General features: G+C 39.2%; 1 protein-coding gene across 2 annotated transcripts in view; it reads right to left on the bottom strand.

Moving 5' to 3' along the window:
• Nucleotides 1-26,548, bottom strand: part of LOC117952270 (voltage-dependent T-type calcium channel subunit alpha-1I-like) — a 237,219-nt gene that overhangs the window by 8,822 nt on the left and 201,849 nt on the right. For both annotated transcript variants that reach the window (XM_034884421.1, XM_034884426.1), the window contains 5 exons: nt 23,454-23,532; nt 22,016-22,137; nt 19,125-19,580; nt 7,198-7,338; nt 2,827-2,961 (listed from right to left, as the gene is read on the bottom strand). In XM_034884421.1, the coding sequence (XP_034740312.1) occupies nt 2,827-2,961; nt 7,198-7,338; nt 19,125-19,580; nt 22,016-22,137; nt 23,454-23,532 (933 nt within the window). The remainder of the gene's footprint in view (nt 1-2,826; nt 2,962-7,197; nt 7,339-19,124; nt 19,581-22,015; nt 22,138-23,453; nt 23,533-26,548) is intronic.

The raw sequence follows: 26,548 nt of genomic DNA, 5'->3' as shown, positions 1-26,548 counted from the left end.
TGAAGATATAAAAGACATAGACTCTCTTTCATACACACACACACACACACACACACACACACACACACACACACACACACACACACACACACACACACACACCTATCCATATCAAGGGCACGGAGGGAGGCAGGTGTTTTAATCAGGTGGTCAAGCATGTAGATAGTAATTAATGATGATTACCAAGATGGAAGGGGTGTGATGACAAGAGCTGTGACTCAACACCCCAAAGACATGAATCTGTGTGTACGTGTTTGTGATTATTACAGCAAATGTTAATTTGTATGGCAAATGCCAGATTGAAATATTAATAGCATATGGATACGGATGGATGGGTATGATTTTTTTTGTAGTCCCACACATACACCTATGTTTGTTTTCCTGTGCCCACACTGTGAATATAACATGATATACTATATTTAGCCAAATGTATGTGGATTAAGATTATGACAAATTTAATTGATCCCGCAAGGGGAGATTACATTTCCTCACCTGAACATTAAACCCGTTTTGTGATTGAACATCTAATTTGAACACTGGAGGCATTGTTATACTGCTACTGCAAACAGGTGTGGAAGAACTATTACCACACGGTAAACAAGTAAAAGTCCGGCATTGAAAAAGTTACTTAAGTAAAAGTATGTAAGCATCATCAGGAAAATAAACTTTAAGTAATAAAGTAAAAGTATCCAATGCAGAGAAATCCTCACATTTTAGAAACTGTAAACAATCAAAAACAGTTCTGTCAGTCAACTAAATGTTTAATTGGCTTTAAACTTGTAGGCCGCTACATTGATAATATATAGTAAATCATCATCTTTCCGGGTCCATTCGGCCACAAGAGCATTACTGAGATCCGACATACCAACCCTGATGCTGGGCGATAAGGTCTGGATCGGACTCAGCGTTCCAGTTAATCCCAAAGGTGTTGGATGGATTGCGGTCAGGGTTCTGTGTAGGCCAGTCGAGATATTTTACACAATACTGGGAAAACCATTTCTTTATGGATCTGACTTTGTGCAATAGGGCACGAATTCTGAAACAGGAACAAGGCCTTCTCCAAACTGATGCGTAGGTCGGATTGTGAAGATCCAGGACTTACCCCTCATTTCCATCAACTGCGGCACAGCTGCGGATCTGCTCCGGGACCGCGGTGGAGTCATTAGGTTTCTATTAAAGTCAATCTGTGTATTTTCACTGACTGAGGAACGGCCGCATTCCGACTCCGGCACAACTCCGGCGATACGCAGCCCTCCGGAGCAGATACGCGGAGGTTCTATTTTTGCCGGATGGAAAACTCTGCGGCAATTCAGCAGAGGGCGGATTGTGCAGGACAGGAAGTTGAGCACAGAAACAAAATAAAACATCCAGTTATTTTTCTAAATAAAATACACCGTGCTCACGGTGGACCATAATTCCCTGCACAACGCCTTGAAAATGTCATAATGGGCAGAGACAGGCCTGAAGTCAACAGGTCAGAGGTTTTGTGATTCTGTTTATAGAAACTACATCCGGTTATATAGCGCAATCATACGTGAAGCTGTCAGTCATGGCCGCAGCCGTTCCGCAAAACACATCTGGACCTGGTGGGTATTGAAGGACGGTGGAGCATGGAGCCAACAGGCAGCGGAGCCGACCCGCAGCCCTTCTGCAGTTGGTGGAAATCCTGGGTTCTTCCCCCCTTTCCGCTAAAGCCCAAAATGGTCTCCTAAGCCCCTCAAGCACCAATTGAGAGCTGTGCAATATAGAGCGGGGGGAATGAAATGTGTGTGCATGAGCAGTGATTGACACGCAGTTAGAACCACCCCCTGGCCCTGATTGACGCATCTGAACAGGGGGCCGTGGATCTCTGCAGCCTATAGATGGTGACAGAGGTGCCAGATTTTTTTCTTTTTTTTAGTAATTACCGGGTTCATGTAGTTCTACTGAAACATAGGGTCAGTTTTAGCAGATATGACAGAAAGTTAAAATTATAAGCGCTTTGAGTAGTCGTTAAGACTAGAAAAGCGCTATATAAAAACAGCACATTTACATAAGTCTTACCTACTATATATTTTTCCCTTCATTGGAACTAAGAGGTCTAATCCCAACCATAAAATACACTACAGACTAGGTTGTTTATTTACTTTTGGCCATATGGCACAATTTGTGCAAACCCAAAAATAGAATTAGAATTTTTTTTATTTCATGAATTAAACTGTGTTCCACTGCATTTTAGACAAAATACTTTGTGTTAACCTGAACTATTACATGTCCTGACAAAGGCTCCAGGAACCAAAACGTCAACCAAGCAATAAACCAAATCCAAGGGTTGGTAAGTGTGTGTTGTCATTTTTTTTCCTTTCTGTTCTTTTCTTACTTTAAATGGATCTTCCGGGCATTTAATTCCCTGCACCACAAAGGAAACCAAGCAAGTGGTGAACATTTTGCTGTCTACTGATCATATTTAGCCAATAAAATTCCAATTAAAGTCAATAGAGGATTTTGCATTTTAACAAACTTTAATGTATGGAAATGTACTGTGTATTTACTTGTATATATTTTTTGCTAGTATTCTTTATGGGGGAAATCACTCTGTGTTGAGTAGTTAGGCTTGGGAGTTGTATTTTCTGTGTAATTGTTTAAAGGACCACATCAAAAATAAAAGAGATGATAATCTCAAGGTGTTATCCTTCTAATAAATACTCTGAAACAAACCTTAACTATTTGGATATGTGTTTGATTTGATGTTTGTGTGCAAGCCTGCAATGTGCCACATGTAACAGTATAGTCCACAGGAAATTACTGCGTGTGTGTGTGTGTGTGGGCGTGTGGTTGTGTGTGTACCTTGGCATCTCTGACGAGCAGCTGGTAGCTGCTGTGTTCGTCCAGGCTGAGGTCATCAGGGAGCGCCGGAGACGAGGACTTGTCTGACAGCTGCTCTGACATCAGAGATGCCTGCTCCACCTCGGCCAGTTGTATCTGTCCCACAAACACACAGTTAAGCTGCATCTACAATATGATGTAGTGAGGTCCCAACAACTTGCTGGGGAAGCGGTGTACGAAATGCCCCTATTGGATTTAGTTAAATGATTGGGGAAAAGTTAAATGATGTATTAAATCATAAAAACAAAGAAACATGCATCATCACAGTATGTCTCAAGAAGAAAGGCATAGTCAATATATTTTTATATGTTTCTTATAATACTGGATGCAACCTTTATTAGCCCTAGGGGAGTACAAAAATAATAGCAAAAGAACATTAAAAGAAGATAAGTTGAAGTTAAAACAACAGAAACAATCTATTGGACTGTTGTATACACAGCAACTTAAACAGATTGGATGAATCAGACAATAAAATGTCCTTTTATGTTGCAAAATGATGAGCACACCACCACAATTTCAACATTGCTGGTATTAAAATGGCCAATTTGGCTTAGATTATGTATTGATGCTGTGTTGCCTGAACAATTTCAATGCTCGATAAAAAGAGTCTATGCGCCGGGCGCATGGTTCAAATGGTTGTACTTAGTGTCTTCATTTATCGTAAGTGTGTGTTTGGGCATAACATGCAATAAACCAATCAGACTGTCATCTCCCATTCCCTCTAACAGCCAGGCACGGTTCTACCTCAGAGCATTGCTGTTATGAAAGAAGGAGAGATTTTCAGGAGAAGAAACTGATCTACACGTGTGTGAAGTGAAAGTGTGTCCCTGTGTGTGTAACAAGCACAGTGTATGCACTACGCACAAGCCTAGGTGCATATTACTAATGCGCTGTTAAAATAACAATGAAATGTTGCGTTATTGATTTTAGACCAGGTTTTTGTTGGTCAATGGCTCAATCACTTGCCGCTGCTTCAAGATAGAAACACGCCGAGAATGCATCTGAACACACGTCCACATAAGACTGGCACGCCCATGGGCACACAGGTGGGTGCAGGTGCATTTGCCATTTATAAGACGCAGGCGCTGGACAAGAAATTGACAACTGCGTCTTATTCTAGCAAAGACACTTGCATTGGGCTTTGCGCTGTGCCGGGTGCGAGATAGGGCCCAGAGTCTTAATATATAGTGTTGAGGAAAAAAGGAACAAAAAAGAAAAGAGAAGAAAGCAGAGAAGGTGAGAGGGGAATGAAAATGAATGCACTGTGTGTACAATGAAGGCCACATTACATCATAGCATATTTTCATTCCAGCCAACCTCCAGGTATGTCAATACTTTTTTATTTGCACAGAGACAAACGGTAAATATCCCGCTATAGAGGTCCTCGGTAAAGTAGTAATTATATGTAAAGTACACAGATAGTAAAGTAATGCCAGATTCACAAGAGCTAGCCAGTCAGGTCCCACTTCTTTACACGCATCCTAATATCTAAATCACATTGACAGTAAGCTGCTGTGACTCTCACAGACAACACACACACACACACACACACACACACACACACACACACACACACACACACACACACACACACACACACACAGACACTGAAGTCATGGAATCCCCTCTGCTCTGAGCTAACCAATGTTTTCACCTGTCTCTGTGCATCATGAGGAAAAGCACATGGTGAGCAACCATATTTAGAGTGTAAATCATTTGGTGGTGACATGTTTGATCGCACTTTTGAGAAAGACATTGCATGATTGTAAAAGGCAAAGAAAATGTGTAAATATTTTTACTGCCTTTAGTTTATATGGTGTGAAATCTGGCATCCAAGACATCCATCATTGGGTATAGCTATCTTTATACAGTGGCTATTTCTTGATATCTTTATGTCAAATACAATTTGGGCATTAACTGTATCTGACTTTACTTTAAAGGATCATAGATATCATGAAGCCTTTCTTCTTTTCATATCCTTGAACCTGGCATTTTTCAGTACCATCATGATCAAAAGGTTTGTGGATGCAGCACATACTGTCATTGAAAACAAGGACAATGCAAGTGGTACGACAGCTATAAAAAAATAATAATACTACAATACTGTATAGGGCCTTGCAATGCTAATTTCAATATCTATTACAAAGATAACACAGTCACCTTCCTTTAATCTTGTTGGGATTTTACTAGGAACTAGCTTAATGCTGGGCATTATGGACTGCACAAGAACAATTTTGCTGCAAACTTTAATTTTAAACCATGAAATATAATACTAATTGAGACTAAATTGAACACAGCAGGAGTATTTTGTTGCTCGGGAAACACAAATTTTAAACACAGTAGCACTAAAATATACAGCTGTGCTGGCATTCTGACCCCAAAACAACAATGTCTATTTTGGTGTGAAAGAGCTTAAATAAATACAGAAAATTCAAGAGCTTTGGAAAATGTGTAGGAGTATTTACAGCTCTGGATTTGTACGTATTGTGTCTTTTTGGTGCCCTGGCTTTCTATTAGGGGGAATAGTTACACAAATGTATAAATAAATAGAATTTTCTAGAGAATTTAACAAACAACCCGAGGAACTGGAAGATGGTTTGGATCTATTGAGGTGTTTGATCTTATATTGTTTAGGGGATACAGAACTTTGCATTTGTGGGAGTGACGCAAACTGCCTCGCCCTTTCTACAAATTTTGTGGTACTCACTGCTGCTAGTATGTGGTGTGGTAGAGCTCCACACATTAAAGAAAATTAATCATACAAGCAAAATCTTTGGAGGAAGCTCAAACTCTGTGTTTCTCAGCGACAGCCCAGAAACCCGACTGATCTAGAGAAGATCTGTGTGGAGGAGTGGGCCAAAATCCCTTCTGCGGTGTGTGCAAACCTGCTGAAAAACTACAGGAAACGTTTGACCTCTGGAATTGCAAACAAAGTCTACTGTACCAAATATTAACATTGATTTTCTCAGGTGTTCAAATACTTATTTGCAGCTGTATCATGCAAATAAATAGTTAAAAATTCATACATTGTGATTGCTGGATTTTCTTTTTTAGATAATGTCTCTCACAGTGGACATGCACCTACGATGACAATTCCAGACCCCTCCATGATTTCTAAGTGGGAGAACTTGTAAAATAGCAGGGTGTTCAAATACTTATTTTCCTCACTGTATTTCAGTGGTCAAAACGCCTGCTGATTGGATATCTACATCCAAGTATGTATGTAAGTATGTATGTATGTATGTATGTATGTATGTATGTATGTATGTATGTATGTATGTATGTATGTATGTATGTATGTATGCTGTGAAGCCTGTTACGTGGATGTAACGTCATTAGCGTTTCCCAAACTGCCGGGGATATTGGCTAGTAGCCAAGATCAGTGGTAGCTAGCATGGATGTATTAAGTGGTAACACAGGTAACAGTTATATGACTACATAACGTTACTAGCCATGGATGTAGTAATAAGGGAAGCTCTGTTCACAAAACTGCAGGCCAACCTCAGTAGCTAGCGCTAGCTTGTAGCTAGCTAGCAGCACGACATAACGATAAGCTACAACTCCTTGGTTGTCAAGCTATATAAATGCATTGTTTATTTAGCTACATGTAAACAATCAGGAACAATAAAAAACACAATGTTTGACGTTAATATTTTAGAAATTGAAACGGCGAGTTCATGAGCTCGCTATGTATACCAACAAACTGAGCTATACTTGTAAGAGACACAAGAGAGAAGCTCACGAACGAGCATGTTTCTACCCGTTGCTACGACAACACAAGTTGTTGCTAATTAGCATGCCCATCGTGACGTCATGGGCCAGTCAGCGCGGAAGATCCGAGCTACATGATTGCTTTTTGCACGTTTAAGCTCTCTCGTTGCAATGTACGGGGCCTCCCGTACATCCATGGTTCCCAGTACACGTTTTTTTCTTCTTCTTCTTTTCCTCCATGTCAACTCCGGGGCTCCATATTTTAGAGACGGTTGCTAGGTGAACCCTGCACGTAGCTGCCCATTCTATTCACCGGGAAAATAAACAGGACAAAGCTACAGGTCTACCATGAGTTCTACAAAAAAATATGTAAGAACTGTGAGTGCCTTGGAAAAAAAAGAGATGAGAGAGAGATGAGAGAGAGACGAGAGAGAGAGAGAGAGAGATCCTATGCTAGATCCTGGGCTATTTGTAAAACATTCAGGGCTCTAGATGGGTACACCCAGGCTTAGCGACGCCCATGGCTGCTGCTAAAAAAAATAGGGTCTTTATTAAAAGCGTATGCTAGCTTTAATGAAAGAAAAAAAAGGGACTTGTGTGTGTGTGTGTGTCAACACTAACCTCTTGTGGATGGCCCCTACAGTCCTTGCAGACAGGAGGAGAGCAGTAGTGGTGGAAAACTGACCCGGAGAGGTTGTCAATCATGTCCCCTTCTAACGAGTCCTTAATCAGCAGAGACACACTGTCCAGCCACCGGCTCTCCTGCAAAAAACACACACACACACACACACACACACACACACACACACACACACACACACACACACACACACACACACACACACAATCTCTGTTTTTGTCAGTGGCTCTAGTCTATTAATTACCTTAAATTCTCTCAGTTTTTTCTTTCTTTCTTCACAGTTTCATTCAGTCTTTAAGAAAGCAGGATGAGAAGATTAATATCCTTCTCCTGCCTGTGCGTTTGCCACAAAACACTTGCAGAAAGTAGATTTCCTTGACACTACAAATTATAATTTGTACATAATTTTATCTTTTTAAGAACATTATTGTTCTTTATGTATCTGCATTGTATACTGTAAGATGGGGCGGGATAAGGGGACAATAATGTCTGTGTATTTGTATGACTTTAATGTATCTGTACTGTGTACTGTAAATACTTTGTATTTCATTACGCTATATACCTGTACAAGGATTACCAGCGGAAACATACAATATTCTAAACCTGGTACAAGACATCTATTAATGCTTTTAGTGCACTGTTTCTGTGCAAACAAATTATTTACATTACAAAATTACAATGTGCATTAGTGAGCTTTAGTCAACATATTTTCCTAAGCTAGTTGTTCCCCCCTGCTTCCACTCTTTATGCTAAGCTAGGCTACCGGCACCAGTTCTGCACTGAACCTCTCCCTTCGTTCCAACCCACTCTCACACTTCCACAGTCACAGCTATCCACTTATTTTAAAGCTACTGTACACGTTTTACAGCAAACCACAGCAAACTGACTCAATGACCTGCAAATCAACTTGTCTGCTTGAAATGTCCACAACTTTATTCCTTGTTCTCCCTTTATCTCACTGTTTCTTCCCTAAGTTTTTTGTTTACCATGTGTTATGATAAATCTGTGTGTTATATAAAATCAATTTGTTAGAGACATGGTTGTTTTAAGATGTTGCTGGCAGGTGCAAAACAGAGATCGAGGATTTTTGCCTACTTTAAGCCGAGCCAGACAGGCAGAAAATGTCAATGTTGTAGGATTAATCGCATTATCCCTTTAAAATTAACGACACTGGTCAACTTAATGCGAGCTGTAAATGGCTTAGAATTCCCATTAAGTGGCACTGGAGAACCTAAAATAAGCGGTGGCAGATTCTGTAAAGATGCCCAATCAGCATGACGCAATGATGGAAATCAGATGAGAAATCAAATGAGGGAAAGGTATAAAGGCTTGAATTTAGACAATAACTATAGAGCTGTTTAAAGAGTGTTTCTCACTGTGCTCTGCTATCAAATGAGGGAAAGGTATAAAGTGTTGAATTTAGACAATAACTATAGAGCTGTTTAAAGAGTGGTTCTCACTGTGCTCTGCTATCTTCTTAATCTGTGTAACTGCTTTTCAAAATAAAATAAAAGAATATACCTAACCTGTTTTTTTTGCTCAAATGAAAAAATGGAAAAAACGGATAAGTGCAATCCAATTTTGATATTTTCAACTGACACAATTTCCTTGAAGTGATCCTAACTAGGACAATATCAGAGGGCCCGCAAAACAAGCTATCAAAAACAAGTAACATGGCCGGACAGGAGGATTATTCTGACATAATTAGGCAGCTTTTTGAGGATGGTAAAACACATGCCAAGATTTCCACTGTGCTGCAGCAATTCATTTTAATTCAATTTCATTCATGGTGTCAACTCATAAGAATGGTCAGGAAATCTTACAGATAGAGTGGGTCTAGACCACACTCTATAATTTACAAATATTTCAAAACTATTCCCAGCAGTTGTCTCGAGATGCTTGTCATTCTGTCATTCTGTGTTCACCATCGGCTCAGGCTCTCCTCTCTCTTGTTTCTCCTCTGTGTCCTGTCTTTCACTCAGGCGTCTCTGTGCTGGACCATCGGCTGTCCTTGGGCCCTCTCTCTCTTTCTGTCTCCTTCTCCTGGCTGCATTCCACATGTTAGATCTGGATCTTTATCCTTCAGAAGATTCAGCCGCTGTTCTTTCTTTTCTCTGTGTGCATGTTGTCCTTGTCTCTCCCTCCCTCTGTGAGTTTGTTTCCTTTGTCCTGTCTGTATGAGTTTTGCCTGTGTTTTTGTAGTCTGTTGCTGTGTGGCTTGGGTCCTATGTGTTCGGTGACACACGATAATGTTAACAACATCTTAATAAAAGCAAACGTAAGATTTGTAATATTGGGCTGTATAAATTAAAATTGCTTTTACCGTTCAGACCTTGGAAGGACTAAATCTATCTGTAGTGAGATTCACAAGGCATCATGACTCTGACATTGTCTATGTAAGCAGTTGAAGGCTACAAGGCAAAAAACAAGTTCACACCTCAAGTTTATTTGCACGCCAGACTTCTTTTCAGTGATTTTACTGCAGTTTCAGATCCCAGAAATTGACTTGATTAGTTCAATGATATTGAAGCTATAATAGGCCAAATCTACTCACATATTGTAATAAACCGGAAGTATCCTTTCAGGCTATAAGGAAGTTTCTTCTTGGTTATATAAGAGAATTTGGACAGAATTGTAGCCTATATTTTATCATTATCATTGTTTGTGTAATGTACATTACACTCATCGGATGGGTTCTATTTTGGCACACTTGCGTCATTTGTCATCTTAAATGAGAGGATATACAGTTAAAGGTCGTTTCTGAAAAGTTGTTCTTTCTTAAAAGGATCCACGCAAATTGAAGGAAGTTGACAAATATATTGCCATTGAAAATACTAAGTTGATTTACAAATGAAAAAATGCAAGTTACAAATTAGAGGCACAGACCCTGAGACACATTCACAGATACAAATCGCTCTGCATTCATTTGTGCATTGTGTTTCACAAGTCACAAATTAGAGGCATGGACACGACACAGATTTACATATATAAATCCCTCTGCATTTATTTGTGCATTGTGTTTCAACAGCAAATTGACATATGAAGTAGGTAGGCAACTTGGAGATTACTTTCTGTGTTTTTGATGTAAACACTGTTAGACTTGTTTCTTAGTTAACTATCTTTCTTTTCTAATTCTTTCAAGTTGCATTTAGCCACGTCAGATCACCTTTTCCTCCGGTTATGTCTAAAGTTTAAACTACTTGCTCCCTCTAGCGCCTGCTCTTTCCCACTCTTTGCCTCCACCTAAGATCTACTGCTAAAGGGTGTGAGGTGAAGAGGGCAACCGCAGTCGATAGCTGAACCTTGGCAGATGTACTATACGCACAGACATACACATTGTTTTGAGTGTTGGGAGATGCACAGGAAGGGGTGAGGCAGCCTGATTGATTGACTACGCTGTTGTTGTGGTAAATGAGGCCCATGACCTTGTTTCAATCACTGCACTGCCATCAGCTTTCCCCCATCTAGAAATCCTCTCACCCACTCCGATCCCCACATTGTGGACCATCTTGATATTACAGACATTTAATTACTTATATACTTTTTTACACAAATTCAGTATATTTGAAGACATTCTACTGTGTAGCTCTATGCATACCATAATACATCTTTCAGTATTTTATTTAAAATATTAAGCATCCCCTCCGTAAAAGAGATTTGATCACTGTCAATCCACAAAATTGGGATTATTTAATTAAAAAGATCATCAAAGGTCTGCATTTAAAGTACAACTAGAAAACGGACAGCATATCCTTCAGCCAAGGCTTCACACACCTTTAAAGCTGTTCTTTTGAAAATTTATGTTTATAAATTGTCTGCACTTGCATCAAAAACTAATCACTTGTACCTTGACCCATGTCCCAACTTTCAAACCCATTTCTTCCAAATCTGTAAACAGGTTGTTTGAGATATTCTGCCAACCACAAACAAACAGGACCTGAAACATAACCTCTCTGGTTGAGGTGTAGTAATGAAAATTACATTAAAAATGCGGCAAAATAATCTTAACAAGAAGTTCTAGCTGTTTTGGAGATTTTAGACTGTACTCTAATACATATGCTTGTGTACCATTATTACCTTGTAGGGTCATGAGATTAGGTTCCACACTCAGACAGCTTCTGCTTATCTGCATTTTTAGAACTGCTCTTATCTCATTTTGTATGCTGCACTTGATTTATGGATTAAAAATCATTTTTGTGTCCCTCTGCTACTTTCAGGTCACACAGGGAGACATGCTGATGCTTTCACCTGCAGAGCAGCTCATAAATAATATTTCAGTAAGTCAGTCAACTCATTTGGAATGGATTATTATATGACAGCACAAAATGTAGGATTGATATGTATATATTGTATAGTAGTTTAGTGTATATTGATATCTGATTGTGGCAAGAAAAGCACTGAGAGCTCACTTACGCCATCAAAATGAAAAGAGTGAATTAGACATGTAGTCGTGAGTATGTTGCCTGATTGAAGCAGCAGACTTCCATTGTCTACCTGAACTAGCTTGCTGGTATGCTTCATTTATGTGCCCCTCATTGCTGTTAACTCTTTGTCCGCACAGGACACACAGGGAGAGCAGCGTGCCAGCAGCAGCTGCACTCGTCTGTCAGTGTCGACACTGCATCTGTTCAGCTAAAATACTGCAGCACTCAGACACATTTGGACACTCTGAGCCCAATTGGATGATCATGAATTGAAAGTTGAAAGAAAAGTAGCTTGAAGCCAAAACGGGACTTGGACTAGCACACTGATGACTTGGACTCAAGGATTTTTGAAATCGCACTTAAGCATTCATGAACGTTGACTACTTTTATTTGCAATCGGCAGTGATAGAGTAGTTAAGTCTTGAACTCGAGTCCGACTTGAATCGCTATTCTCTGGACTCAAGACTTGATCACAGGTAACATGCTGACTTGACTGCGACTCTAATCGGACTGTTATTTGGTGATTCAGACTTGGATTCAGACTTGAACCCTGGGGACTCAAGGACTTGGCTCGGACTCAACAGTTGGTGACACCCCCACAACACTGACTTGAAGATGACATGAGAAACATTATGAAGCCGTCTGGGAGACAGTCCTAAAATATAGCTGCAACATGTTCAGCAACACTGACTCTGACTTTTGTTTAACAATCTGGCCCCTTTGCATCCATCAGGCTGACTACAATTAAAAATAACCACGCTGTTATCAATTACCTGTCTATAAAAAACATTTCTTTCTTGGTGTTAGGGGTGGGCCATATGTCAGGGTAAGGGTATCTGTTATGATATTCTAGAAAAGTCAAAATCCAAAACTTTCAGTCACTGAGAGACTGCAAGCTTTGTACTGACTAAATACGAAGTGCACTCACTGAATGGAACTTGATTTCCTTTTTCCAAATATATCTAAATATATTTTGTTCACAAATCACCATCACCACAATCATCTACTAATGGAGTCATTAAGATGTTTATTAAGTGTTTCCAACAGCATGAATCATTCAACAGTGATCTGAATAATATTGGTCAGGCTTTGTTACATATGTCCCTGGGAAATAATAACCTATTCTATATGTTGCACCTTCCTTTACATTAGCTTTTTTTATATAGAAAAGTCGATTGGACATTTTCTGTTCTGCAGTTATGGAGTTAAAGGTGAGGCATGGATTCTACACCTGAGCTCTTATCTTCATCATTAGCCTAATACAGCAAGAGACTTAAGGAAGAAATTCACATTTTGACACCCAGTTTCCTTGAAGGAGTCTGGACTCCCTCATATAAGTTGTACAATAATACGTCTTCACACTAATGACTTATTTCGCTTTGTTAGACCTTCCACCACCAATGCAGGGGAGGGTCTGGCTGATCTACATACCATGGTGTTGCTGTGAAACAGCCTGGGGAAGGAACTTTGTGTACATTCAAAAAGTTCTTTTAGTCGTGCAACAGAAAAACCCAGATAGGACAGATAGTCTTGCTAGCTGTCTGGATTTACCCTGCAGAGATCTGAGGAGCAGTTAACCATAGTCCTCACAAATCCAACAGAGTTCAAAATTCAAACACAGAGACACCCGGAAGTGGAACTTCAAGGATATAGACTACTATACAGTTAGAAGACTGAAACAAATTGAGTTGTTATAATGAGCATAGATTCTATGGTCTTGTTTGGCCTCTCTTTATACAATTATGTATATTAGGGTGTGTATGGCTCTGATTACTGCAGATTTATACTCTTAGTTGGTAGGAGCTCTGTTGCTTATGCTCTCAATTTGTTTTTGTTATTTCTCCCTGAAAAGGCTGAAGTGCTCCACTGCCTCTTAATCAGAATTCAGTTTAATTTAAACCTGAAATGGCTGGGATTTATTTTTTAATTTAAACTTTTATCAAATAATTTGTGACAGGCTAGCAAAACTACTCTATTGTGTTTGGCGTGATTCTGGTTTCATCTGTCAAGTGTTCCTTGGGAGAGAGAAATAAAAAAATCAAAATCTCAACATGAATGAAGAGAAATAACAGGCCGACCACTGTGCTTTTATTCTGACAAAGCCATTCGCTTGCTAATCAGAATGGAGATTCTAAATGCAGTGCATGTGGAAAGACACAAGAAAAGAGTTCCTTCTCTGTCTGATCTCTTTTTACTCCTCTTCTGGTTAAAAATACCAACAGGCTGACAGACAATGAGCTATAAGCACAATTAGACTGTGGCGGATGGTGCCACCCACTCACACTGTGTAAAGCTTCCAAAGTCAGCCTCTCTCTGTTCTCTCCTCACTCACACATTGATTCAGTGTCATCCTTTAAGATGGATGAGAATATTCATTTTCTTGGGTCTGATCCAAAGTACAAAAGATTACTTAGGTTAATTAAGTTCACACTGCACACATTCAAACAAACCAAGGCTTAATGGGAAAAGGGATCCCAAAAGAAACCGGACTTGACTGAGTCCAGATAAAGGGTGGACACACATTACGGTTGTTAGGCCGATAACAGTTACGAGAAGTGATCGGACACAGTTTGTCTGGGTCTATTTCAGTCTGGGCCAGATAGGGTTGTTGGTAAGGAGATAAAATCATACGGTGTGTGTCTTTTTAGCCACTTGGAGGCAGCAGAAATTGATTATGGCTTATAAAGTTGTAATAATATAATAGTAGCTAATATGTCAGTTGTACAGCAGTACACGCAGAGCAACATTAGCATTTTGTTGGAGTTGTGCCACCTGAATGTTAGGCCAATTATCACTCTCATTTTAGCTCTGTTTTGATCTCCCCCAACCTGTGAGGAAAATATACAAGTATTATAATGTTGATGGGAACAGAATTGTTGGAAAGAAAACAATGATCTAAAATAGACTGAAGGGATCTGTAAAGCTAAGGGAAGGCCCAAACAGTGATCAAAGGGTAAAACAGCACAATAAGCTCCAAGTGAAAATTAGGTTATTTTATATTCATTGGGTTCCAGTGCAGTACCACTTAGGCAGCTTATCTTAAAGCTACGTTAATCAGTATTCATGTATTACGAGTGGACCAAATAACTGCATGTAATGTGAAATTGGTTGCTAATAGTGAGGAAACCACAGAGAATTCTTTGCCGTTCCTCCCAGCTCTACAGGGCATTTTGGTGGTTTTAAGCTCATTAATTTGTTTCTTTTCCAATCCACAACTTGTTAATTACTCTGATCAAGTGCTTTCAGTGAAGGAGCTCTGATACCTGCTGAATCATCTTGCTGGTTTATGTAGTGGAGAATTTAGCAGCTAAAGAGCCCAATATTTCTCAGAAGAGTTGGTGCAAACCCGAAAACATTTTTATTGTGGGGATAGCTCTAGCCATGTCAGCCATTGTTAGCAATAGGAGTTGATAACAAGGCATTATGCAGTTTTTTGTGCATACAATCAGCACAGCTATGTGTGCACGGATAGAAGTTGGACAGGCTAAGTGTACAACTGATTTAGGGAGACACAAATAAGACAGACATGCTAAAATCCAACCTTTGAATACAATCGAAAAGCACCATTACATTCATCAGGTGGATGCAGACGTGTCTCAAAATGAATGCTAATGTTGCTTCATAACTGTTGAATATGTAAATAGGTAGCTTTTTTCCAAGAAAGAAAATTAGCTTAAAAGGCAATAATATGTCAATGTTCCATTTAGAACTTGTTTTTTTGCTGCGCCCAAAGTAGCCAATACAATTTAGTTAACACAACTTTACAGTATGTTTACCTCACTCTCTTGAAGTTCATCCCCCTCAAGCTCTCTCTGCACAGTTGACTGTCCTTGTATGCAATATGTCTAAATCGACAACCTCATCACGTTGCATCATTCCTCATTGGCTTTGCCTTTTTTGCCCAAATCATAGCATAAATGATCAAAAAAGGTTTTAAATGAGTGTATGTTCATGTCATTTCTTCTCAGCTAAATGCAAAATGTGTGTTCTTGCTGGATTTTGATGGTAGACTTGCCTCCACTGGGTCACATATTTCCTGAATTTCTTTCCATTCTTTCTGTATGTCTTATTCTGTGCATGCTAATAGTAAGATGCAAATGTATTGTAATTGCACAGTGTGCAGGTACTGAGACTGCAAAATTCAGCTTAGCATCTAACCAGAAGCGAAGAGTGATGTACATCATTTACAGAATAAAATAGAGAATGCATAGAATGTGGAATACACAATAAGGGTTCTGTTTGGGGGTTTCTTGTCTCCATATGTTCCCAGCTTAAACAGCTTTAATGACAAATCACCTTTGTCTGATGAATACTTCAGACCCCATTAAGAAATAATATCACATGAGCAATAGTCCAGACTGCCTCTTTGTTGTTGTGGCTCTCTTGGTATAAGATACAGCTGGCAATCAGATGCCAACAGCAAGCTTCGTTTACTTCCACTGATCAGTGTTTGTGTTTACGGGGTCATTACTAATGAGCCACTTTGAACGCTTACTTGGCTCTGCTGTCAACTGCCCAAACACATTAAAGTTAAGCAGTAAACACTCCACAGTCGACTTGCATGGTGCACTGCAAACACACCTTTAGTCACTTCCCACATCACTCAGTAAGTAAGTTTGATCAAGACAGTTGGTCGTTCAATCAATCAGTCTCACACTTAGTCATTCATTCAGCCACTAGCTGCAGCAAAACAAGTCACTTGATTCCAAAGTACCAACTAGTCTCTTTCTGTTTTTTGGAAATAATTTATAATAATAACAATAGTTCTTATAATTTACATTTCTTCTATTTTTCCCTCTCTCCATTTGGTTATTGTTCTTGTTTCCCCCACAACCTCCCCTTTCTTTCTGCCTTTGTTGTTTTATTTACTTGTTTCCTTCTTTCTCCCTCAGCAAGCATACTTTAGAAAATACCTGTTCTCATCTGCAGGTGCTATAATTTGATGTGAGTGTGATTACAGATGCAGCTTGTTCAGACTTGCTGGCTGAGATGCAGCAATCAGGGAGTTGAAGAATCAGAGCCACCACGACCACGGCCCCCAATCATGGTATTTTTAGAATGGTGGAGACAGCGACAGTTTAATATCTTTGCATGTGTGTGCAGAGTTCTCATGTCTGGCTGAAGGCATGTGTGTAAATGTCATCAACACCTTGCATTTGACCAAGTAGGGCAGCTGCATTTCATGAATAAGGAGAACTCCAAATGCTGGGCAGTCCCTAAGTGTCTCTCTGGGTGTGCAGCACCAACTGTTGATGGAGTTAATCCTTAAAACAACCGGCATAAACATGACACTAATGTATTGTTTGGTGTAGTATCATCATAGATCCACAGCCTGTCCACACATTGGGTCTAACATACAAACATTTTGTATTCTTATCCTAAACCTATTTTACTTTTTTTTCTGTGTGGCTTTTTTTTTTATTTTCAAGCTTGATTTTTTAAACTCATCATAATTAACCTGTTCCAACCTGATGATTGTTTTGCAAACCCTCGCCCCTAAATTGCTATATAAAGAGACGAGCCCTGCTTCAGATTACTAGTATTTTCCCAATTAAAAAACTTCAGTCTATAAATCACCAACATTAATCAATCAAATAAAAAAAGAAGATAATGGTGAATAGAATATTGATTTAGCTTTAGTTCATTTACGTTCCAAAGGCTTTATAAACTCCATATTCATTCAGATTGTGCCTTATCGTCATGAGTCAGATTACAAGTAATGCTGTTTGTACCTAGGAGAAAATTGCAAGTGAGAACATTGGTGAATGCCACAAATTCTCTTAAAGGACTCATACATGCAACTTCAGAACAAATCTGTTCTTTTTAGTGGTTCTAGCACCGATGCTCTTGCTCTAGCACCGATGTTTCAGTAGGGCTGCCACTAATAATTATTTTCTTTGTCGTCACATCTCTTGATTGTTAATTTTCTGAATTGAGTATTTGATTAGTCTATAAGAAAACTTCAATCTTGATCTGGAAGTTGTCTGCAAATTGCTTTTTTTCTGAACCACAGTAAAAAAAACTAAAACAAAAAGATCTAAAAACCAATCTCCACTTGAGAAACAAAACACATTTAATATTTGGCATAGATCCAAATATTTGATTAATTTTCAGTTGACTGACTTACTGGTGGATTGAGTGAGCACTCAGTGGCTGCTTTTTCTAGATTCCACACGCTCTGAGACAGCAGTGTAGCTGTCATGTTGGATCAAACTGAAGTGTCACCACATTGTAACTCATAAAATGCATCCGTGCAGTCAGGGATTAGATTGGTGATCTTGAGATTATTTTGTTAAATTAGATGTTTTTAATGGACTCATTCGCTCGGCAGTGCTGTAAGAGCCTCTCAGCTCATCACTTGTGATCCTACACGATTAGCTGTTGGCGAGAACTGGCCATTCCGTGGGTGGAGTTCCACTACAGCATACGCAAGTCATTTCAAATGCAGGACACAGGGAGCTCAACGCATCTTCCAGCAGCTTGCAGCTAAATTAAGGGCCTCTTAGCAAGCTTCCAAGGGGAAAAGGGGACTTGACTGATTGATTTGCAGCCTTTAATTGTGCAAACAGACACAATTAAAAGTGGATCAATCAGAGTGCTCCACTGTCCAGGTTTCCCCATGAACATTATTCATCAGTCTTAAAAAGGTAACTACAATTTACAGCATGAATATGTTGCTTGCTAACTGATGTATTCACATAATTGCAGGCGACTGTTGACAGCACTATAAGAACTGGTTTTGTGATCTGTTAATTACTGGCACAAACGAATGCTTAGTAAACAAAAACACAAAAGTATGAGTTGAAAAAGGAATTTGATAGGTAATTAGTTTGAAATATAAATTCAAATAATGAATAGGGGAAGAAATGGTGGGCTTGCATAAAACATTTTGTCTGCTTAAAAGATATGTGCATGTTCCTGTCCAAAAACAAGAGCACCAACCTGGATTGGGCAATTCTTACGTGCACTGTTAAAGGTAAAAGTCAGGCTGCATCAATAATAATTCTTTAGTTTCTGTGTTTTAGGTCGGGTAGAAAGAATCTATTCCTGTAAATCCAGTTTGGTTGTTGCTCCCATTGTTGCAGCACTTTTTTTTTCTTGTTTGCGTTTCATTTCTTGCAACCTGGGTGTCAAAATGTGATTTTCTTCCCCTCTGCAGTCAGCCTCACAAACAAAGCCCATGACCCCCCCCCCCCCCCCTCCCATTTTAGTTACTACACTTTCCATTAAAACATACTATTTATTCTTTGCAAATTCTGCACTGAGCCCATCCAGCCTCTTTGTTTATGCTGTTATTTTGTTTGTATGGTATATATTTGTTTTTCTGTATTTAAATTTGAATACTTTGATTAATTTAAGTTTAATTTAAAATTTTATATTATTGTTTGTTTGTTTGTTTATATATGCAGATTGTCACCAAGAAAATTCCACGTAAGTGTACTTATTGTGGCAGTAACACCTTTTCTGATTCTGATTCCACTAACCTGAGCAGGAGAGTAGAGACGACATCGATGGTGTGTGTGTCCCTCATGACCCGCGATGCCTTCTCCTCCTCCTCCATCTCGTAGCGGCACCATCACCCCGCCGCTTGGAACGCTGACTGTCCCCGCTGTGATTGCAGCAAACCCTCCTCCACCCACGCCCGAGCCGCTGGCTGCGGCCCCAGTGGCCCCGGCGATGGCACCAATGCCCCCCATCATGCAACAGAGACCTCCTTGAGCCAGCTCTAGCTCCAGCTCGGCGTCCATCTCAGCGTCCTCCTGCGCCTCTTTATTGGAGTCGTCCAGATGCTTCATAAGCACGGCCACCACCACGTTGATCAGGACAAACTGAGCCGTGAGCACAAAGGACACAAAATACATCGGGGAGATGAACTGTAGTCCGGCGTGGCAGCCGTAGTCGGTGGCCGGATAACCTGGCGGGCACTCCCTCAGTGTGTCCTGGTGGGTGGTGAGGTAGTGGGAGTATTTAGGGGTGAGGAAGGGGAAAAGGGAATGGACAGTAGGAAGAACAGTAAGACTTCAGATTCAAAATGTATTGTCTATCATGACAGAAAATTGTCTGAACCTTATTCAACAATGTTCAGACCAAAAAAAGTCATCCGGCGATTTGCCGCAGGGTTGTGTGGCAGTGGAAGTGTTACGGCCTGTTTGTGTAACATATTGTTGTGTTATTTAACCTTCTCTGCCCCAATGTAGTACAGGAAAGCTTTATGTTTTATAATTACTGCTGCCTTTCAGATCATTTACAGATCTCGACGTATCCGACCGCACTTAAAGTCAGCATTTTTCATGGAGAAAGACAGAATGAAAAAAGACGAGCGAGACATAGCGAGTGCTCTGTTGTGGCAGGAAACATCCAGCTAATAAACACACGCCCGGGCAGTTCAGTGCTTTTATGTCATTTTTTGTACCCGCATGGACGCAGGCAGTCTGAATGAGGCCTCAACATACAGCACAAAAACAAAACTCGGACAGTAAACATACAGTAGATTCTAAAAAATAAATTACACAGGATAAAAAACACAATGCATGTGTGTAAAGTGACATGGTGTTTGTGTGTGTGTGCGGGTCATTACTTTTTATTCAAGATGTTTATGGTGGTGGGAATGAAAAAGTGTTTGAAAGGGTTTTTCTTGTCTAGAGGGACTTTACTCTAAATACTTCAGAGTGTGAAGAACAGAAAGAGGAAACAGGAGGGAAAGGTAGAGGGAAGTACACACAGAAGGTCCATTAGTTAAAGAAGAGTTTACAGTAAGTGACCTTCTCCCTCCCTGCTTTTGTTGGTGTATTGCTACGTTTCTTTTTATGTTACTGCCACCTGTAGATGAGTAAAATTACTACTGTAACTGGTGGCAGGAATGGTGTCACACACATGCTCACACGGGTGTGTCATATCATTGCTTGAGTCAAACAAAACAGGGACTAACTCATAAGCACATTGCTCCACAGCGCTACTAACCCTAACCAGGTACCTTCAATTTGTCAGTGCTATTTCAGATTAAAGGATTAATCAATTGTTTCATGAAAATGTGGAAAAATGAAGGATTTTCCCATTGCCGGCCATGACATCTTCACATTTCTTGTGTTATTTGACTAAAGGTCCATAGATATTCAGTTTACAATACAATAGGCCTTGTCTTAGTAGGGAAAGCACATGTGTGACTAATAACAATCGCGATGGCGCTCAGACTACAAGTGTGTCCGTTTTTTAAGAATCTTATTATTTTAAGGAAAACAAGCTGAAGTAAAGACTTTATGTTCAATAAAAGAGACTTATTCAGAGCACATTTAAGCAATTTGCAATGTCTTTACAGAGCAAATCATGCTTTCACAATCCAGCTTGATGAAAGCTCAAGGCCTGACAAATGTAGACCTTTCATTTACAGTCAGTCAATCTCTCTGAGAGCCTAATCAGCCCTGATTAAATATTTCCCAGATATGAGCTGTGATAATATTTAAAGACCTCAAGGTACTTGGTTTTGATTAGAGAGTTAGACATGATTGAGGTGATAGAAGAGGAAATGAAGAGGAAGATCAAACAAGTAATTTTGAACATTACTCATCCTTGTTGAGTGCACGTTTACTTTTCTAACAGCATCTTTGCTAAAAGACGTGACGCTCAGTACTCAATCATTTTCTCCCAACCTAAAATCCGTCTGGTCCAGGGATCTGAACTGAAGACCTTTAATAATTTTTCTGTTTCTTGACTGGGATTGGTGTGAAATAGGTTTGAGCAGCTCCAAAAATATTCTAAGTATATATCTCGGCCTCCTTTCTGATTGACCCTCATCTAAGAAAACCTGTGCTTAGTGGTGGACGAAGTATATAGATCATTTACTTAAGCAAAAGTACTAATATTACACTGAAAAAGAACTCTGTTACAAGTAATCGTCCAGCATTGAAACTTTTACAAGTAAAAGTATATAAGTATTGTAAGGAAAATGTACGTAAAGGTAAAATCTTCACAATTCAGTAACTGGAATCAATCAAAACTGTTCTGTCAACCAACCAAATGTTTAATGGTCTAATTATTTTATCTGTACTTGTAGGCCTGTAAAATGTTGGGTAGTTTTATCTATCATAAAACATTGTAATTTGTAAACTGCATGTGTTTTCTGTGCAAAAGTCTTAATTTGTAAAGTACCTAGTAACTAAAGCTGTCAGCTTAATGTAATGGAGTAAAAAGTAACATATTTTTCTCTGAAATGTAGCGGAGTAGAAGTAGAAAGTTGCATGAAAAGGAAAAGACTGATGTAAAGTGTAAAGTGAATACCAATCAGCTTAGTCAATTACGTAGCCCAATCCACATGAAAAATGTCAAGAGATAAGTGGGATTTGAACAAGTCACTTAATGCAGCTGTAAACTGAAGTACCTTCATGATGCCGTTCCAGTTGTCGCCGGTGGAAACCTGGAAGAGTGTGAGGAAGGCCATGCCGAAGTTTTCAAAGGTGGCGTGTCGGCTCATACCTTCGCAGGGGTAGTCAGCGTTACACACTGAGAGAAGAAATTGTGGGGAAAAGAAAAAGAGGAGGGAAAGAAAGACATAGAGCATGAAACCTTTGTAACGTTAACTTTGTTATGTCTCTGTGTTTGTTAACTTTTGATGTGTTGTACGAATGAAATTTTGATGAAATGAAAGATCACTTTTTGAGTAGGAGTTTTGTATCGTTTGGACTCGCTGGTCTGTCTTTTGTCCTTAGAGGGTTAATATTCTTAGCCAATGTTATAAGGACTTGATAAGGGCAGGTTTTTATTCATCCTTGGCACTGAAATCCCTAACATGTCTGGATGACAGGTTTCAAGATTTCCGGTCCATTTTGGCATATGTGACAATCAGAGAGTAGTTTTGGTAACCCCCAATATTGACTCAAATATCCACCTATTGATTTAAAATCATCTACCATCCAACGACTAATGTACAGTTTTGTTCCTATGTTTCTATCTATTTGACTCACAAAACTATCTAAATCTGTGTTAGTGGGATAGTAAAATGGGAAATTACAGTACAATATTCATGTGGTCTAAGTAGGGAATAATTTTGTTCAGTATATATGTACTGTATATATAGTATTTTAGTAATTTTAATGGGGTGAGTCAGTTGGTGTTGAGCGTAGTAGTTGGGAGTGCTGTGGGAACGTATTTGTATGAATGCATGAATTTAGATGATTGATCTCAAGGGTTTTTTCCTACTAATAAAAAACAAACACACATTAAACAAAATTACTACTTAATTGTTTGGCTGATTGACTGGGGTGTTTTATTGGTTTGGCAGTTGAGTCAGAGAAGTTTTATAACCAAGACACCCCAACTCAGAGTAGTTTCCTGTCTCTGTGTCACGTGGGCTCTGCCACTGTCCTCTTTAAGAGACTGGCAGCAGGTCTGTGTGTATTGATTCCAATGGGAGAAGGGAGCAGAGATTATGAACATTGCTTTTGCCCCATAGTCACCAAAATAAGTATTGGAGCCATTTTTCAGAAATCAAATATTTCCAGAATAGTTCTGACAGTAAAATGGCATTTTTCAGACTGACAAATCAGGAGAAAAATTAAATTTTTTGCTAAACTCTTATAGCTGTGTAAACATCTAATTTAAATTCTTCCCTGATAACTTCATCTATCCACACAACGTTCACTTCACGTTCAAATGAGAACACGCCACTTTAGGAGTTGATAAGATTGTTTCATGCCACTGGCACTGATTGAATTGCACTATCTTTAGTATATAGAGGATCTTTGGTTGAGTTCAAATATCAACAATCTTTGCGCATAATCACTTATTGCATCTTTACGTTGGTGGCAGAGAAGACTTACCCAGCTCTCCAAACAGCTCCACTCCCAGGGCTGCGTAGATGAAAAACAGCAACATGAAGAGCAGACCAAGGTTCCCCACCTGTCACACAAAAAGGAACATTCACACATTATATTAACAGAAGTAACTCATACATGTGTGTTTAGTATATTTAATCAGGTGTCCCCATATTGTTGGGTATAGTGGGTCAGATCTTGTACATACTGATTTAGTGGTTCAACCATTCGCTTACTAGTGTCACCTAAATAGTACACATTAAAGTGTTTTGCGACTGGACCACAGAACACTCTCAGATTCAATCAACATGATCTAACTAATGACACAACCAGTATTTTTGCCAACACCCTTCATAAAATGTTACGGTAATATTGAGTGTCAATGACTGGTTATATGCATCGGAAAAGCAACACACTATAGTCATCAGAATCATCACAGTCAAGATGTTACAAACCACAACCAGTGAAGCTGCTGAATAATTTAGGATGTCAGATAGATGGATAAATAACGCTCAACCTGTGTTGCCCACCAAGCTGAATGGAGAAGATTCTGGACCGAAAGCCTTGGCTTTTCCTGTCATGCTTGATAGATGGATAGATGCTCATGCATTTTTAAAAATGCTGCATTGGCTATTGAAAGTTTTTTTAGGGCTCAAAGGTCATAAAACTAAACAGGATCCTGCAAACATTTTATTGAATCAGAAATACTTGTAGTTGCAAACAGCAAAACTGAAGGTTACTGCAACTAACGCACGCGCACCCACACACACACACACACACACACACACACACATATACATACCCCCATGCACACACACACACTGCACATGGCATTTTACTACCTGACTTCTACCTGACCTTCAGTTTTTCAATCACTTTGCTACCAACTTCAGAACCTTGATGTCATTTTTCAAAATTCTAGACACAAAAATCAAAACGGTCATCACTTGTAACACAGGCTGTCAAATGTTGAAAACACTGCATTGTGCATTCATATCTTTAAAGAAATCTTGCCCTTGCACATTCAAAACACTAATTTAATGAATTCTGTAAAATACCATTGAAACGTTACTTTAGATCACCCACACACAAGCTACCAATAGTTTCACTGTGTCATTGTTTGTACAATCACTAAATATTGTAGTACAAAAAAGGTGATACATGTTTCATTATGGTACTATATGAAAACACATCCTTTTAAAAGCACTGCAGTAGTATAGCGATTACTACAGACACAGTGGAATCACTGCACAAAATTTGAAATGTATTGATGAAAAACAATACAGCACAATCACAACATAGGTTTATTTGAATCAAAGCTAAATAATTAGCTAGGATATAGAAAAGAAAAGACAGTACTGCAAAACATCAAATGCAGTATTCCGCAATGTGCTTGTGCAGTAAACAGCAAAACAAAGAAGTGATTACTGTACTTCTACATCCTCATCAACTCTGTCATGTGGGTTAGGCCACAGGTTGTCATCTACATTGCAAGTATGGTGAACAATCTGGTATGATTGTGTATATATACAGCACACATATAAAGCATATATCTCAATCATCAGTAACAAGTTGGCAGAATTGGACAGGCACTTCCAAGGGTCTGCATGGAGTGCAGTATAGTCAATACTGTAACCAGTCTTACAGGGGACTATAGAAACAGTGTGATAAACAGTAGTACATTACAATAAATATAGATAATGTAGTCTAACTGGTTCAAGCTCCAAGCTTGAAAGTATCTTGAAACTTTCATCCTCTAAACATGGAATATTGTTTCTGTCTCCATACAAGTATACATCTAGGGTAATGCAACAGTTACTTGTAATTTTGAGCAGTTGTATCAGTTAATAGTTATATCACTGCAATGAAATGAATAGACAATCATTTGAAATGTAATGTGTGGATTTCTTTTTGAAGAAGTAGTATTTTGTTAATAAGTTGTGTCATGTTGAACAAGTGATTTTTGTTAAATGAGCAAATGATCTTAGGTTTATGGGTATTGTATCCAAGCAACTGAAATGTGTTATGAGTTTTGATAAAATTTGCATTTCGATCATTGGTTGTGAATTTGACGTTTGGAAATGCGAAAAATTACGTCAAGGTTCTTAGTGCCAAAGTGGTCATAAAAAAAAACTATAACAGGCATGAATCCATCCAAAAGAAAAAGTTCCCAGGTAGTGATACATGTGTAATGCACATAAATAAAGGACTCCCCGGGGTGCAAGAGCTGGCACTATAAGCACAATATCCTTTAGCTACGTTACCTCTCAGTGAGGCAACGAGGTGCTTTTGGAAACATGACAGCATAATTCCACTATATAGGCAATCAAAGTAAGACATATTTTTTGGAGGAAAGGGTGCATAAAAACGAGGAAATAATGAGGGAGGGTGAAATGGAGAAATGTGGCTAAGGCTAAGCCCGAGGATAGCTTTGTTTCTCTCCTCGGTTGTGCATGTCAATGTTTCCTGGCGGGTATTTAAAGCAATAACTTGGCCTTAAGCACTTTGCAGCATGTAATGTAAGCCTATTTGATGTCTTTGGATCCCTTGAGCTGAGAGTGAAAGCCCAGGGCGCAGGGATGGGGATGCTTAGGTTAGGAGAAATAGACTGTTGGATGCTGTGGCAGCATTACAACTATATTTATACTTTTGGTTTCCATAGCGAACAAACCGTCTTCAAACTTTTAATGTGAACATGTTCTTTTCGGTATTTGGACAAATGGAACATTGACTCAGTTATCTGTTGCGACATGTGATTTTTGTGTTTTACACATAGAAGATCATTACATTCACCTCAAACTCCAGTAAAGGAACAATACCAACACCGACATCTGGGGGGAAAAGATCCTCATACTGTATCACACAAGCGGCCAATTAAAGAACCAATATACTTTAGTAGAAAAAGTTTGAGACCATGTGTAAACCACAGTGTTAAAATATTTCAAAAAATTTAAAAGTGGGATGCTCACAGTATTACTATATATATATAAATACACACACTGATACCACATTGTTCACCATACTTGCAATGTACACTCACCGGCCACTTTATTAGGTACACCTGTCCAACTGCTCGTTAACACTTAATTTCTAAGCAGCCA

The sequence above is a fragment of the Etheostoma cragini genome, chromosome 2, assembly GCF_013103735.1.
Source record: "Etheostoma cragini isolate CJK2018 chromosome 2, CSU_Ecrag_1.0, whole genome shotgun sequence".
Lineage (NCBI taxonomy): Eukaryota > Metazoa > Chordata > Actinopteri > Perciformes > Percidae > Etheostoma > Etheostoma cragini.
The sequence above is the reverse complement of the archived record's forward strand: the minus strand, read 5'-3'. Positions and strand labels throughout refer to the sequence as shown.